Here is a 16,838-nt window from a genome sequence, read left to right as displayed (position 1 = left end):
CGCAGCGCACATTAAAGAAGTCATGCTTGTGCAATTAGCTAATTAAAATAAATATGGTAATCCCCCTGCTGCAGAGACCTGCCAGTTAATCAATTATTCAAAAACCATAAAATAAAATAAACACTCAGCTATTTGTGTAATCAGCTGTGTGTTTACAATAGCAACACAAAGCTGAGCACCGTTCACAGAAAGGTGTTGAGATGGGTCAAAAAGCAAAGTGGTATCCAACTACAAAGCTAGACTGTGTAAGTTTTCCATAAAACATCACAAATTATGTCCAACAGCTGCACAAATTACACTCTGCGCTTTTATGATAAGAGGAAGCAAAATAATCAACCAAGCTATGCATAAACTGGTACAATCTATCCTGAAATGAACTGTTAAACCTAATGTTTAAGAAATTAGGAATCTCTCAGTATGTAAGTGAAACTTTTAATTTGTTCCACTTGCACTACAAATACACTTTATATGGTGACGACTGCATGATCACTTGCTATTTGTTTCCAGAGAACCTTTAGCTCATTCAAGCACACAAAATCAGATCTTCTGAAGTGAGTTGTCTATTTGATGGCACGTGCTTGATTGTTTCAACTCTACTCAAATCCTTCTCTGAAGACTTTGAAATTCTGGAGAAGAAAACCCACAATGCTGAACTAGTAATTGTAAATGCTTCACATATTTTCACAGCATCTCAACACAATGGAAGAATAGGATAGCAACACCTCACACACACACAAAACTGCCTCTAGAAGTATCAACCACATTGCTGGCATATTTGCAACAAGTGTAAAGCCAGAAATGTCAAGGTACAGATTTGATGTGAAATTTTAACACTGGTTCAATAAAGCAGACCTCACTACCTTAGGTTGCACATGTGAAGAACAAGAGGCACAACTATGGATCATTTAAGTTTACGTTAAAAGATTTGTAGAATATCAGATAGGAACTCTGACAGATGCACAGATTGCAGCTGGATGCTAAACATCAACTTCCTCTTCCACTCCTTCATTGCCTACAAACAAAGGCTTAATAAAACAGAGATGGTCTCGGGTATTAAGTTCCCTTGAAAGTTACATTTTTGATTCACCTCCAAATCATGACATTGAATTGGGATCCTTTGCTAAATGCAGTCATTTGTTCACGTGACTCAAGTGTCACAGTGCACAAAGAGGCTTAGTGGGCTTTTGGTTTGGCATCACAGTGGCCTCTAAAAGGACAGCCACAGAGGTCAGAACTTTCAGAACAGCGTCAAAGAGCCTGTCCATTTCAGCCAATGCAAAACTGATGATAGAACCAGGCTCTTACTCCTCTGGTGGACTACTGCAATAAAGGAACAGCACATTTCAACAGTGGACCTCACAAATAATTGTGACGTTTCCATTGTTTTACTTAATCAGCTCTCATCTTCACTTCTTAGACACTTCACCCCAGTTGAATACAAGACAAAATATTCTGAGGTCAGCCAGTCTTAAAAGGCTGCTCACTGTAAGTAACTGTGGAGATTACATACCCAACATACTTCGCACAGCTAGACCAATCAAACTACAGTATTACATACCAAGAACCTTAGCCTACGAAGAGATGGACTCCAATGTTGGCAATACAATCACCTACAGGCAGTACTCATGATGTTTGTGATCTACACTTGGTTACCTTTGTCCAAAAGTCTACAGAGTTTCAACACCACACATGCTAAGTTTTGAGTCACTGGCGTTGCATTCTCAAAACTAAGACAATACTGAAAGATTAAAGTAAACAAAATTTCCTTGGCAAGCAGTTCTTCAGAGCCAAGAATTAACAGGTCGTTAGCAGCAGTCCATAAAATTGGACAGATTCCAACAGTAGACTCCTTCTGGCAAGATTTTCTCTGGAAAAACAGGAGTGCTAATTCTTTGTCACTCTACTCTCAGTATTAAGCACCAAGTCAAAATAGCAAACAAACCTGTCCGGTTGCCTTTATTCAGCTCTCTAATTACTGTTGTTTGGATCCAAGCAATATCTTTTGTGATACTGTAAGCATTCTACCCTATACATAGGTCTCAACAATGGTATTTTCTATGGGCATCTTTCTACACTCATTTTTCTCCCTTTCAAGCTAACTACAAGGAAGGAAATAAAGAAAATATCCCATCTGGACAGATTCTCAAACTAACTCAGGAGCTCAATGGAACTGATAAGCAGCTGGCTTACATTCTTAGCTACACCTATCAATCTCAGAGCTAAGGATGAACAAGGAAATACTAACAGTACCTCAAAGACTCTGGACACTCAACTGAATAAGGAATAAAAATATTACTTCAACGATGCAAGTTGTTAAACCTCATTTTCCACCCTCTCAAGCCTCACCTGTGCAATCTGTATTGGCTGAGATAGAGGGATCTGCGTCATCGGCGTTGCAGCAGAGGCCGAGATGGTGGCACCAGCAGCGCTGTGCTGCTGACTGGCTGAATGCTGCACTGCAGCTGCCAGCAACTGTGCCTGCGCCTGTTGTAGCAATAACTGTTGCTGGGCTGGCGTCAACGTGAGCTATAAATAATTAGAAAACAGCCATTAATAATGGAAAGAGCCACTTTAGCTACAAAGTCATTAGCTAGCCCATTACTAGTTATATTAACCAGACGTTCCTAGAACTATTAATACAGCTTAGCCATGAACTAGTCAATGACTTTGGCCTTAAATAAGGTCAGCTGGCTACTCAACACATTGCATGAATCAACCTACCACAGAACTGATATAAACCGAACTACATGAATGGAAACATTTGCACTTACTGGAATCCACAGAATCTAATTTTACTAAGTTTTCTCCTCAACTCTACCAGGAGATTCAGGAAAAAGGTAATTAAGTAGCAAGCAAAATAAAAGAATTGTATTGCCAAGCCTTGAAAGAAAATTTACACCCAGAAGAACAGCAAGTGATTAGCCAGATGAATGAGAAGCAGGAATGTTGGCTGTGGCTACTGAACAAACTGATAACACCCCAGCTGCTTCACATTAGCATGAATCCCTGCCATATTCCATCATTTCCATTATGCCCTAAGATATAAGTAAAGAACATGAGCTCCATTTGTTTTTCTCCAAGTCTCCCCATCTGCTTTTTTTTTTTTTTTTTAATTGAATAGAATTGGCAAGTTTACATCCCTTTCCTTTTCCAAACACACATTATCTCTGTGAAACAGGTGGCAGCAGTCTCTCCTTTACATGTAAATGAATCTTGACGCTCACATTTACTACAATCCATATCTGCATAGACCTGGAGTCCTATGTTTCACTACTGCAAATACTCAAAATAAAAGAAACTGATATGTTTTTAAAACGACAAAAATAAGTTATTAAAACCCAGCTTATTATTAAAACAGTCTTACTTTTAAAACCTTCAATTAAATTAACCAGAACTAAATAGGACATTGGCTGCAAACTAGCTTACAAGATTTAACAATTGAACATGAAATTAAGACAATTTCATCCATCTGCAGAGATGACCTAACCTAACAATTCAAATCCTAAATACTTCACTAGAACAACTGTCTTACATTCCTTATTAACATCTACACTGTTAAAGATGGAAAGTTGATAACACAGAAGCAAGATGTCTAACCTAACCAGCCCATTCACAGAACTTTCTTTTCTGTTTTGACTAAAGGCGTTTAGAACAATTTAGAAACATCAGTAATCCTTAAGCAACAGCTTTTCCACAATTCCACAGAAAACCTTGCAATTAACAACTCAGAATTGGTAGGCTAGAACAGAGGAGTTGAATAAGCTCAAGGCACAGATCACCACAGTTACTTAAAAAGAAATCTGTATGAGAAGAGAAAATTGATGTCAGCAGTTCCATCGTTCTTGTTCCTCATAACTCAAGTATCCAATACAATTTAATCTCATGCTTGCATGTCTCATTTCACTCTTGCAGTAACATCCTCAGCAATTCATTTGGGCACACCAGCTTTAAGTTCCACTGTAGATGGGTTTTTTAATGCAAATACTCTGTAACAAAACCAGACCAAAGGGTGCCTCTCCGTAAGAAAATATTCTCCCTCTTGGTCCTTCCTTTACACAAACTTCCTCCTATGTGAAAGGAAATGACAGTAACCTTCTCTGATAATTCTACAGGGACAGCAGTACTGCCATCACCTGCCAGACAGGAGGCTTGCTACAGTATGCTTAGGTAAATCTTACCCCAGTGATCTGTCCTCCGGCCAGCATGAGCTGGGTCTGGGGTATGGCCGCCTGCACTGAAGGCTGCTGGGAAGGCTGGCTTGGCTGCTGAGAGTCCCCAGATTCTTCATTAGATTTAGACTAGGACAGAAAAAAATACAACTCTTTATAGTGTAAAACAGATGTTAATGTCTAACACTGCTATGTGAACACTGCACAATAAAAATCTTTCATCTGCATACAAAAAGCCCTTGGGTTTATTTTAAGAGTGGGTTTAAGCAATGGCTTTATGTGCCCACCATCTCAGCTACGATTGCTCAAACAAGTCTGTAGGTAATGCGGTTTAAACAGAAAGAGACTCGCGAGTCATTCGTGACTCTGACATTATTTTCAGATCTCATTTCACTTTATGCAATGCAACTGAAGCTGACGCTACTTTGCACCATAAAGAAAAGGTTGTTAAAATTATTCATTGCCTAAAATCCTCAACAATAGAAAGAGAGAAAGGAGATTGTTTGTATTTTCTGTACCTGCATACTGGACCTCAAAGTCATCATATTGTTGGCTGATAGAGAACTAGTTTGAAAAATCCTCATAGGTTTATCCACTGATTAAAAAAAAATGCACAGTGCATACAATGCTTCTAAATAATCAAAGTTTAGTGTTTATTTAATTAAACGCTGCTTTATTTTAAATGGTTTGTTGTTTTTTAAACAGAAGAAATTGCAAAGACACGAGGGAGGAAATGCAAGTGCATGAAGAGGGGGAAGAGAGTTTTATGATAATTAAAGCTGGTTATGCAGAACATTAAAATTCTGCATAGATTTGCATATTTTCCACCACCTGTTTTGGGGACTGCAGAGCAGGCTAATTAACATAAAGGCTCTGATTAATTCTGCCAGTCATTGAGCGATAATTACAGCGCAGGACTGTAAACATTCTGCACTGGAGATACAGCCTGTTTGCCAACATCTCTCTCAGGGATGGAAGTTTACCATGGCAACCGAGGCAATTTTCTGCCTCCTTCCTCTTAGAAAGGAAGGTCACTATACCTCCTCTTCTTTCCACATTGTTATTACGTATAAGTGGGTCCACATTCTATTGCATTTCATGTAATGCACTACCTACGTTCTTTAATAACAAGCAATGCTGAAACCAGTTTTCAATAATGCTATGTCCCTTGCCCTTTAATATAGTACTGAGAGGAAGTGGCACATTAACTGATACACTGAAGCGTTTAGCATTGTAAGTTTGTAAGCTTTGCTGTTTCACATACATTATTGAACAATTACTCTGACTTATAGTAGATTTACTATGTGTTATTTATACAAGCAATCTATACTAGCCACATTACATAGCCAATCTTATATTATACCTCTATATCCAGACACTAGAAATAAAGGCAAAGTAATATTTGCTATGTTGAAAATAAGTTAGGTGGAAGAACACGAAACATTCCTAGGATTTGAATGGTCTTCATGATAAATTACAACACCTGAAAGTCAGAATAAAACGATGATCGCTGGATGTTTTAACCATCTCAGTTTCTGAATGCTTACAAATGCTGATCCTCATTTACACTTGTGGAACTATATCCATCTATACCTATCACCTGCAAGACCAATCAAAATGAGGAAACAAAGCAACACCTCATAGGTTCAAGACCATCTCTAACAGGACCAAAACGCTGTCTGGAAAGCAGAATAAGAGGAGGGCAAGCAGCAGATGGAAACAGTTTTTACCTGTACATTTAAGGACTGAGCAGCAGCCTGTAAACTTGTTCCAGCGAGCTGGACCTACAACACAGTGCAAAAACAGAAGTGATGTTGAATCTACAGGAAACTAAGTGTAAGAGGGAACTACCCCATTGCAACAAAATATTACCCCAAGAACAACATCTCTCATTCTAATGCTTCACTCACTAAAACTCTTTCAGTCTTATTTGTCCACCTCTTGGGAAAAGTATTCCTGCCACAGGATCCAAATGTTAAAGCGAAACTGGGTAAAAGAGAGCACTTTGGGGTTGACAGTCTAACTGCTCCTATTACTGTACAAATATCCACACCTCAGGGGAGGGAGCTACGTCCTACTCATCATCATGCTAATATTTCAGAATGGGTCTTACACAAATATGCACATTGCACTCACTTGCATCCCCGTAAAAACAGAAAAAGATCACCTACATAGCACAAAACCCACAGCATAGAACACTTCCATAGATCTAAACATTCAACTGCTTGCAGTCCTCAGCCACTGAAAAAAAAACATTAATATAGAGGACTGGAAATACTTTACAATGGTGGTACTGATTCAGGTATGCTCAAAATTTGGATCCAGTGCGGATCCAGCGATAAACAGCCTAGTCCAAATAAGCTCGTGTGTTACCAGTGAAAAGTAACTGATGTTTCAGAAACCTCACTAAATAGTGTCATTTATCTACAATAATGCTTTTTTTCTATATAACAAATGCTAAGTTTTTGTTTAATAAAGGCTCTTTTAATCAATCTCTCCTTGTTTCTACCACTGCTCCTATTATACAGAAGGAACACTATGCACTTAATCACCAACACTTTCAAAGGTCAGAGTAACAGCCTGTAACAAAGTCCATCTTTGACTATGTTCGAAAGTCACAGCTCATTTGAAAACGAGGCAACAGATGAATAAAAAACCAAAACCAAATCAAAATGCAGTACTGGCCTCTATAAAAAGATGTGCCAACGTAAAATACTGTATAAAAGCGTAAAGATACCTGTAAACATAGGAAGAAGAGTTTTAATTTAAACTGAAGTATGTTAAACTATTAACTGAGTATTTGAACAGGCAAGCCTTACGAGTCACTTTAGAAGTATTTTCTGCCACCCAGGATGAAGTCCTAGTAGACTTACTAAGCATTTTCTCTATGTAAGCAAACGTTCTAAAGAAAACTCATCCTTACCATAAGGAAAGCATAGTTTGACAGTTGATGAGCTCTTAAGTAAAAGCAGAGAAAAACTACACAATAATATCCTACCATCAAAAAGAATAGACTCAAATCATTTTATCAACTATATAATGAAGACTGAATGCATCTCACTCAGGCACAGCCAGAACATAACTGAACATGCCTTTGAATGCAATCTGGACTCCCCTTCTACCAGTCATTTTCTAAGTAGGAATTCAACTGCTCCTGATAGCATTCAATGTTTTGCATTCATCTAGAGGAAAGCACTCTAAGACTGAATAACATCCCACAAAGAACAGCCATGCTTGAAATTTAAAAGTAGAGGCCCACATAGCCAATAAGTGCATAGAAGAATAGTTGAGATCTGTCTTTGAACTAGAGTTTCCAGAAATCAATTGTTTTATCAAATGTGAAGTCACAACAATCCCGAGAACTGTTTAAATAAATACATTTTCCAAGCAAGATAAGGCACTCTGCTAAATAAAACTGCAATCCTGGATCAACCAATATAACAAAGCAAAGACTAAATCCCACAAACAACAGCAACAAAAAAAAAAAACAATTTAAAATTAAAAAGCTCCCACAAGATTCTTCAGGACAGCTGTATCTGTCTCCACATACTGATAACCGATGAAAATTAGTCAGCTTCTCTACACAAAAAGGCAGCCTACAGAAGCCTACAGGTTCAGCAAATCCAGATGTTGGCATTCCTCCCTAGGTCCCATATAGCTAGTCTACTAGGAAAATTGTAATTTACGTGACAAGTGTTGAATGTTCCATACAATAAAATGGCAATTCTGATCTCTTTTAATAGGGTATAAAAGTTTCAGTAGGTCAATTATACCACAACAACTGTGCTACAGCAGACCTCAAGCACTCAAGGTCAGCCAATTAGCTACAGAATTTTAAAGTTTAAACACGGTGCCGAGGAAGTGAAAGAAATTAGGACATTTGTTTTCACACTTCAACTGCTAGCAGATAAAAAAAGCTACCAAAAATACTGCACAAGCTTCTCTTCTCCTAGGGATGTTCCATTTTACTTTAGACTACATCTGAAGATCAGCTTTGATTCCCTAAATACAGAAGCAGCAGAACAGAGGGATCATAGCAGAAAGCTGAATATCATCCCACACACAGGTACCTGAAACAACTTTTTGTAAGAAAAAAATACAAACAAAAAAACAAAAAACCACCACATCTGACAGAAGCATATGTGCTTAATAAGTACCATGATTTTATATTTCTAGTCAATATGTAAGAGCTCAAGAGATCAGAGCCCAGTGCTGAGTATCCTTCAACATCATTTCTTTTTTCATCACGACATACTGGCAGGTTTAAGATCTTGGCAACTGCTAGGCTAACACTGTTCTTTATCAGAAAGATTAAATTTGACACTGCATTTCATTTATGTCCAATAACTTTATTTTTAATTACTTTAGACAATCACAAGTACCAGGAAAGAGGCATTTAAAGCTCCTCCCAATAGGTCTCACTCTATCTGACATAGTCTACAGCACAGTGCAATTAAATGTGTGCCACAATAAGAATCATAGAATCGCAGGTGTTAGAAGGGACCTCTGGAGATCACGGAGTGTGTATCGACACAGTAAGAACTTTCCCACCTAAGCACCTTGAGCATATGGTTTATCAATATGTTCTCTTACATGACTACTCATTCACAGAAAGAGAACACACAAGAGAAGCTGTGTTTGTACCTGTTTGAGTCACCCTTGCTCTGAAATGGGTCTTCTCTTACCTGATGAAGGTGCCCAAGAAAGGCCTGGGCCTGGGCTGTAGAGATTGGTCCTCCAACAGGCACAGGCTGCTTTTGAAAGTCCAGGCCATTTGTTTGTGTGCCTAGAGGAAGAAAGATGATGGCTATTAGCTATGATTTTTACTCAGAGAAAAGACGATTTAAATATGCATAACTCAATACAACGTAATAGAAAAAACACTCCAAAGGGTAACGATATTTTTTTCTTTTTCACTGAGATGGATAAAAAAGGTTCTGTCAGTTCTGGGCTTTGTTGATTTAGCTTCTGTCAACTGAAAGAAAATACTAAGCTAATTTAGTTAAATTCTATCACCTTACCTATGAGGCGTACACTACTACCCCATCATTCTCAAACCATGTTAGAGAATCAAATGACTACAAGCTGCTGAAGTTAAAACTTATTTCAGCCCCGCGTATACTCCACTCAGTAACTGAATACAACCTTGAAGTTCAGGAAGTGACAAGAACAAAGTTTGTATGTACTCGTCTCTCATTAATGGTGGGAAAAGTAGTAGTTGAAGAAAACAAAAGTACTGTATACGTAGTTTTTAATCAAAAGAGTATTAAAACCGTAGTCCAGAAGTGCTCCCTCCAAATTTTCTACTAAATGACTACATCTGCAGAGTTTCCGTGACACAACATGACTGACTGTGTTTGCTGCTGCTCTCATCCACTTTCATACAAATAAAACCTGATTGTTTTCCTCCATCCTTGCTGTCATCCTCCTAAAGAGCTTAGGAGACACAAAAATCCACAGGACATGTGCAAATAACCTGAATGTGAGGTAAAGAACTCAACTGTCTTTCCCTTGAACTGTCAACTAATTTCCTATTGCCAAGAGGAACTAACTATAAACTTTGAAAAATTATTCCATGCATAGATAAAGCGTTAGGGATGACCAGTCTGTATCTGGCGTATTACCTACCTACTGTGGCTAGGGACAATAAGGAAGACACTGAGTTTGTCAGGCTGCAAGAAATGTCTTGAATAGATTACGCCATCTTAAAAGTTGTGTCTACAGTGAAGTACAAATGGCTTTAGACTTGCAAATTCACATCTTCACAACAGATTTTGTTGATGCTTATGAACAGGTGTTTAATTCATAATTCTGAACTCCTTCCATCATCTACGTTATTTTTCTCAACAAAAATCTACATTATCTAATAAGAAATAATCAGTTGTTAAATCATGGGGGATGCTATTCCTTAGAAACATCAGCAAAAGCAAGAAGGCAAAAAATTTGATTAAAAATACACTACCCAATATCTAATATAATTTTATACTGCTGCTCTGACCTACAAAAAAGCTTACATAGATAAGATTACCAAAAACTATGCCACTGTTCAACTAGACGCAGATGCAAGCTTTCCAGCACCAAGGTAAGTCATACCTGAAGGTGGCCATGTGATGTGGGTTGTTTTTTTTTGCTGGAGCTGGTATGAGAGAAGAAATGGTCAACTCTATTTTTACTTCTATGGTTTGAGCCAGGGTTTACATACTTACAGACATTACTGCAGCCAAAGATCCACAGACACTTTACGTATTTAAATTTTAAACTGTGTAGAATAATTTTGCTCAATGAGTCCAAAGTTCCAATACAAAGTGCATGGAAGGACTATCATGGGTCTGAACTAATCCTGAATGAATGTGACTTGGTCGCATTTCACCAAATAGAAGTTGGTAAGATGACCTGCTGGAAAGAACTACAGGAGTCTTATCTGTTCCCGTTCTTTTGAGTAAAATGCAGAATCCTCTCACTACAGAAGTCTAAAGGGAGTGGGAAGATGACTGGGTAAACATATAAAATTAAACCCTGACAAACAAATACTGAGTCCAAAGAAGCTCTACAACCCTCCTTATTCAAGCAAATGCTTTTCATCAGGTATTTTCAACCTCGCTGAGGAACCTCCAAGTAGAAAGGGAAAAAGAAAAAAACCTACTGTAAGGCAGGTATCCCTCCCTCCAATTAGAAACTTCCAAGGGTCACAAAAAATTATCCTTCTCAGAGAGGACTAGCTGTTAACCTCACCTTAAACAGCTAAAATAGTTCTTGTTGGCTGTTTTCCAAAAAGAGCCTCAAATCATGATGCTATATTAAAAAAGCACTGCTATGCGTATGTATAAAGACACACTGGTTAGTGCTTCTGCTAACTCTGATACGGAGATTTGAAACAAGCCTCCTACAGTTGACAATACTGAGCTAAGCAAGTTTTAAGATTGAGCCTAAAATCTTCATTGATTCCAAATATTCATAACCCTCACAGCAGCAATTTAAAATGGTATCAAGTGAATATAACATTTTCCTTAAATCAATTCTTAAAGGTCTACAACTCCTTCTCCCCACTCCATCCAAATCTCAACTTCAAGCAAAAAGAAAACAAAAAAAACCCTTAAAGTCCACCTGTTTACTCAGTTCTACTTGCATCTTAAGCTTTCTTTGGTATCTGGAAGTCCCTTTCCCCTTTGGGTGCAGTTTTGGAAAGAATGCTGCCAATGTTTCTCACATTTATCACAGGATGCCTACATCTTTTGAAGAACAGCAGGGAAAATGAACTTTGAGTTGAGGGTTTCACAAGTTTTGCTCCTAAGGAGCTCAGAAGGATGCAACAGCACTTCTGCTGAATCCAAGAAATCTGGTACAGAGACTGGAAAATGGGGTTGTCAGAATTAGGAGGTCACCAATTAGAAGTAAGAAGGTGAAATTAGTAAGAAGGTGAAAGGATCGGAGTGCCGCTTTTGCTCAAAGTAAGAGCTAAATGGAAAAAAATAAAAACAACAACAAAATAACAGATTTTAACACAGATATTCATGTCATTCCCATCTCCATCACACCTCCTTCCTTACTGTTGTAATGATTCTGATAGCTCACCAACATCAAAACAGTGGGAGTGGGAAATCTCAGTTTTCCATCTCTCCTATGTTCTTACATACAGGCATGTTATCACCGTTCTGTTCCTCCTGACAGTTCACAGACACAGAAGCAAGTGAATTCATGTTGCTAATGGAGTAGAAAACCCTTTACATTAACTGTTCCCTTTCCTGTAAGAATTCCAAGTTAATTCATCCCACTGAACCGACAGAAAACCTAACTTAGGGTCTGACAAGCAGCAGATGGAAAGCACGGGAGGGCAGAGAGGTGGCAGCAAGGAAACAAGCCTCCCCCCTTCCAGCAAGTTGTTAAATCACATCAAGCACTAGGATGTAGTTTCACCCTTATAACCCAAATCCAGTGCAACTTAAGCATCTCCAAATTCTGGCATAAACTCAGCAGCGTGGTTAGTTACTTCAGAGAACTGGTTTAGATGAAGACTAATAATGAGTGCAATCTCTTTTCAGCCAAATCAGATCTCTGAACCGTCTCATTTAGGGCCACTCCAGGGAACAGAACATGAAGTACCACATCAGCCTGAGCTCGGATTAGTGTTTACTGTCTTCCAATTACACTTCCTGAGGATAAACACAGAGCCAAATGGAGCAGGAAGGTAATACTGCACCAGCAGTCAGGAGAACATGCTTCAAAATATTAAGACCACAATTATCAGAACGTAGTCTGGGCCTTGCAAACTGTTCAAGAAAGCAAGATGAGTGAAGAACTACAGTTCTAGAGAGATGCAGAATAGGGTGTGAGAAAGTACTTATGAAAGGAAGACATGCAGTGAAAAGGAATATTTCAAAACTAACTTGAGCACGCATCTACAATGTGCTCTAGAAAACATCTTTCAGCACTGACATTCCCCCCATCTATCCTGTGGCAGATGCCAATACCCAGGAATTGGTGTTTCCTTGTCTATGTTATCAATAAAAAGTTTAGCAGTTATATTTGCCCAGAATTCTAGCAGTTAAAATCAAAAACATTTCATGGTCCTTTTCCCATAGATTCTCTTCTGGAAATTGGAAATTCAATCTTGGAAAATGAAGCAAAGCAAACAAGAATATTTAGAATCCTTCTTTCAAATTCCTAGCTATTTTGCTGTTATATCGGTGCATGTCCTAAAACTACAGCTTTCATAGACATTAATCTTGGCTTTCGTACTATTGCATTAACAGCTTCTAAGAACACTCATTAAACAAGGAAAAAAAAACCTCTTCTGAAAAGTTGTATGCTGTAACATACAGAAAGGAAACAGAGAAGGCTATCGGCATTTCTACATGGTAGAATTTTACCCTTCTCTCTCTTCTTTCCAGTAGATACTAAACGACCAGTTCATCCCCCTACTGAAGGCTGGAAAAGAGTTGTGCAATTCTACAATACTGAAGAACAGTTCATCAATTCATCCTCTTGTTTGAACAGCCGGCCAACCACTCCTGCACTTATTGAAACTTTTGTTGTTGTTTTTTACTTATCTGAAATACGATTTAATTTTTAAGGTACTTAAAAGAGGAGTCAAATTAGTACACAAGAGTTAAAATCTGTTTAAGGCATTTTCTTGTGACCAGTTTCAGGGAAACTTTACTTTGTTCCTTAAATAGCGTTAAAAGCGCTAAATCTAGTTTAACTTCCATGGAACTTAAATTATTAATTCAGAACTTCTGACGTTCAGCCATCTTTACCAATGGTAACTGCTTCTTTTCCTGAAAACATTTGCTCTGCCAAACAAACTCTATGCCCAACAGTAATTACTCTCAAAGTTTTCAAACTGCATCAGCTTACTGCACTGAAAGCAGGAATGACCCAAACATCTACTCTCGATCAGAAGACAGACAAGCAGTGCTTACACAGGAGACTCCAGTGATTTACAAACGTTACTGGGAAGAAGACAATTAATGAAAAGTTACGAGAATCAGCATCTATAAAAATCTTTTTGCATTTAATATTGGAGCCTATGCTCTCTAGACAATCAATCAGTGGCACTTCCAGTCCCTTACCATCACGACTTCTTTTCACTAACTATATGTAGAGCCCAGAACCACAATCTAAACAGACTGATCAGAAGTCTAAATTACATTCCATGACTATTCCTTTAACATTTGTCTGTTGACTAATGTAATTGATGCTTGAGCCCCCAAAGAAAGTCACAAGTGTCAGTCGCTACCTCCAGCAGTTTATGAGCGCCGTGTCAGTCGCTACCTCTAAGCGCTCTGTCTGAAAGCAGACCAATGACTACAGAACAAAGAGCCCTCAAAATTTCTAGATTGTTTCAGTCTGAACAAATACAAAAATGAAAAAACCAGGAAGTAAATTTGAAATGAATGACCACGAACACTTAAGTTACAGAAGTGGTACTTGTAAAAGGTCCAAATACCAGTAAGAGTCAAGCTTTTCTTATAAAGTAATGTCAGCATTATAATATAAAAAATAAACGCTGTAGTCTCATTTGTGATGAAAGCATCTACACGGAGCTTTACAATCCATCCCTTCTTCATACCACGACCATCATCTTCACACTGATGAAGTATGGCAGGGCAGCAAAAGCAGAGTTCTGTTAAAGCAGATGTTACACTTTTATGATAACGGACTCTCTCCAGATGAATTATGCCCTTCTCTGAAAGACCTCAGTTGAGGTAAAAGCTGCCAGCTAAAGATGCATTTAAGGCAGTGCACTGGGGGATGACTTGAGAAACTGTACACTGAACTGCAGTCATACAAAACAGCAAGTTTGAATTTTCTCAGATGTTTACACACATGCTCCAGACACAATGAGTCAACTGACAAAGGATATTTAAAAGTATTTTCTTGATGTTGTCTATGATTATTTCTCCAGCTTGTACATTTTTTGAAATAAAGCTATAAGCTATGCTAAGAAGCCTTAAATAGATAATTTTTTTATACATGGAAGTTATTGATACCTCCCCCATTACAGATACCACTGAAAGTACAGAAGCAAAGATGCCAGTAACCAGAAATACACTTCAGTGAACAGATTTCCTTCAGACTGACACAATCTATGACAGAAAACATTCAGACTCTCAGGTCAGTATTGGGAACATTCAGCCACTGTTAGCTCTGCTACAGCCTTGCTCAAAGAATAAGGAAACAGTAGAATAAAGTAAAGTAATAATTCCAGCACAATTCCAAAGTTGAAAGTCTTATTACTGAATAAAGATGAAGAAAACCATTTTCCTTACCCAAGGCAACTAAAACTCCTCTCAACACACACAGTTCTTTCTTATTTTTTCTCTCCAAATGTTACACTGAGCTCAGAGAACATTCCGAGTTCAGTTAAAGTATTTACTGCCTATTCAGAATAGTTAATTCTTGTTTCCAAAACGAACCTTAAGTTATCTGCAGAAAAGAATTAAGGCATGAGATAGCATGACTGAGTTCTAGTGACTTAAACTTCAATGGGTTATAAATTGGTCTCATCTCAATACAATAGCTGTGACACAAAGCCTATCTGTCCCAGTCAAACTTCAAGTCTATCCTAACACATGAAGACACTTCAGTGAAGTCTGCAAGCAGTTTTTTGTTTTTAAATATTGAGAAATGATGATGCTTTCTTCCTTTGCCTTGTTCTTAAGAACAGTTGTAACCTTGACTGAAGTCTGAAATGGAAACAATATCAGCCAATGGCCCACATCTGCCAGGGAAAATAACAGCCTCAAAATAAATAACGGAGTTAGGTACGTCAACGATGCATTCTGACAGGGAAGAATGAGATGACTTTATGGAGAGCTAGAGCCACAAGATTTTTCATGATATCAGAAGCATTACAAACAAGAAGGAGGAATAGAGAATCTTATAAACATATTGATAAGTGCACGAGTAGTGCCCTACATACAGCATGGCTAATGACTTGTTTTTCGTACAGACATGTGGTGTTCTCAGGTCTCTAAAAACACCAGGTGTAGGAACTCTCCCTGTCCCTGAAATTCTACATGTGTTTTTTGGGGTCCTCTTCTACAATATTGTTGTTGTTCCTGTACACTGGCAAAAAATAAAAAAATAAGATTAACTTTTCATATTCATTTAATTTGATGATAGAAATCCCTGTGTATCAATTAATCATTTCTCACCTGTGTTCCCATCTCCACTCTCCATTGATGGTTTACTGGTTTCTGACGGATTGTTCATTCTTGAGTCTGCATTAAAACAGAAAAAGATATAGTGATGAACACAAAAAAAAAATGCTACACAAACCTAATCATATCTTTTTGTCCAAGAGATACACAGAACATCTTGAATTCAATATGTAATTTACTCTAATTCAGCTTATTTTATAACACAAAGAATCATCAGAAGCAGAGCATAATATTGAGTTTTCCAGATAAATACAATTTCAACATTTTGTATGTCATTGTTGACTTGTAAAAGCATAGTGCTGAGGAATAAAAAGAGCACGTTGGAAGGCAAGGATAGGCAGAACTTAGTTTTCAGTACACTGAAATAGAGAAACAAAGAAAAAAAACCAAAAAGGAACAACTACGAAAAGATTCAAAAACACTAAGTCTGACCACCAAGGACTACATTCAGCCATTATGTTTGAATAGATGCCATTTATCTAAAACTACATTTTTATTTTACAGAAATGCCACCAATATTAAATTTAATATTTCCTATACATTCATGCAAAACCTTACAAATATGAAATACATTCCTCCTCCTTCTCCCAATAGATGAACCTATTGAAAAGCCTGCTCTGGATCTGAAAGGTGTCAGCTAAATGCTGTGCAACACAGAGCCTTTCCAGATGGCAGACACAGAATATAGCTTCCTTATATAGGAAGCTATACAGATGTTGTGTGTACAGCATCAGCTCTACAACTTATTACCTCCTCATTCCTAGCAACCAGCCACATTGATGTGCCACATTAATGCAAATGAAAATTACAAAAGGAATCTCAAGATAGACCAGCTCATAAAGCGAAGCATAAACAAATCCTTAAGTACATTCTTTCATTCCCATAACCAGTTAAACACAAACTCAACCAGCTTGAAATGAATATAAACTTCAGGATATTCTCTTGCAAGGTGCTTAAAAGGTTACTTGTTTCGTCAAAGCAGTGATCTCCAAAACACCAACAAGCT

General features: G+C 37.9%; 1 protein-coding gene across 4 annotated transcripts in view; it reads right to left on the bottom strand.

The window, feature by feature from the left end:
* The window catches only part of POU2F1 (POU class 2 homeobox 1), a 47,069-nt gene extending 31,179 nt beyond the window's left edge, over positions 1–15,890 (bottom strand). For 2 of the 4 annotated variants that reach the window (XM_042868161.1, XM_042868162.1), the window contains exons 1-5: positions 15,827–15,890; positions 8,855–8,955; positions 5,900–5,953; positions 4,179–4,298; positions 2,347–2,526 (exon numbers count right to left, since the gene is read on the bottom strand). In XM_042868161.1, the coding sequence (XP_042724095.1) occupies positions 2,347–2,526; positions 4,179–4,298; positions 5,900–5,953; positions 8,855–8,955; positions 15,827–15,884 (513 nt within the window). In that variant the 5' untranslated portion in view covers positions 15,885–15,890. The remainder of the gene's footprint in view (positions 1–2,346; positions 2,527–4,178; positions 4,299–5,899; positions 5,954–8,854; positions 8,956–15,826) is intronic. The other 2 variants (XM_042868163.1, XM_042868164.1) reach the window with 1 other exon arrangement.
* Positions 15,891–16,838: the final 948 nt, after the last annotated feature.

This window comes from Lagopus leucura, unplaced genomic scaffold, assembly GCF_019238085.1.
Source record: "Lagopus leucura isolate 7727_CA_CO unplaced genomic scaffold, USGS_WTPT01 Super-Scaffold_100001, whole genome shotgun sequence".
Taxonomy (NCBI): domain Eukaryota; kingdom Metazoa; phylum Chordata; class Aves; order Galliformes; family Phasianidae; genus Lagopus; species Lagopus leucura.
Note: the sequence above shows the minus strand (reverse complement) of the source record. Positions and strands in the feature narration are given on the sequence as shown.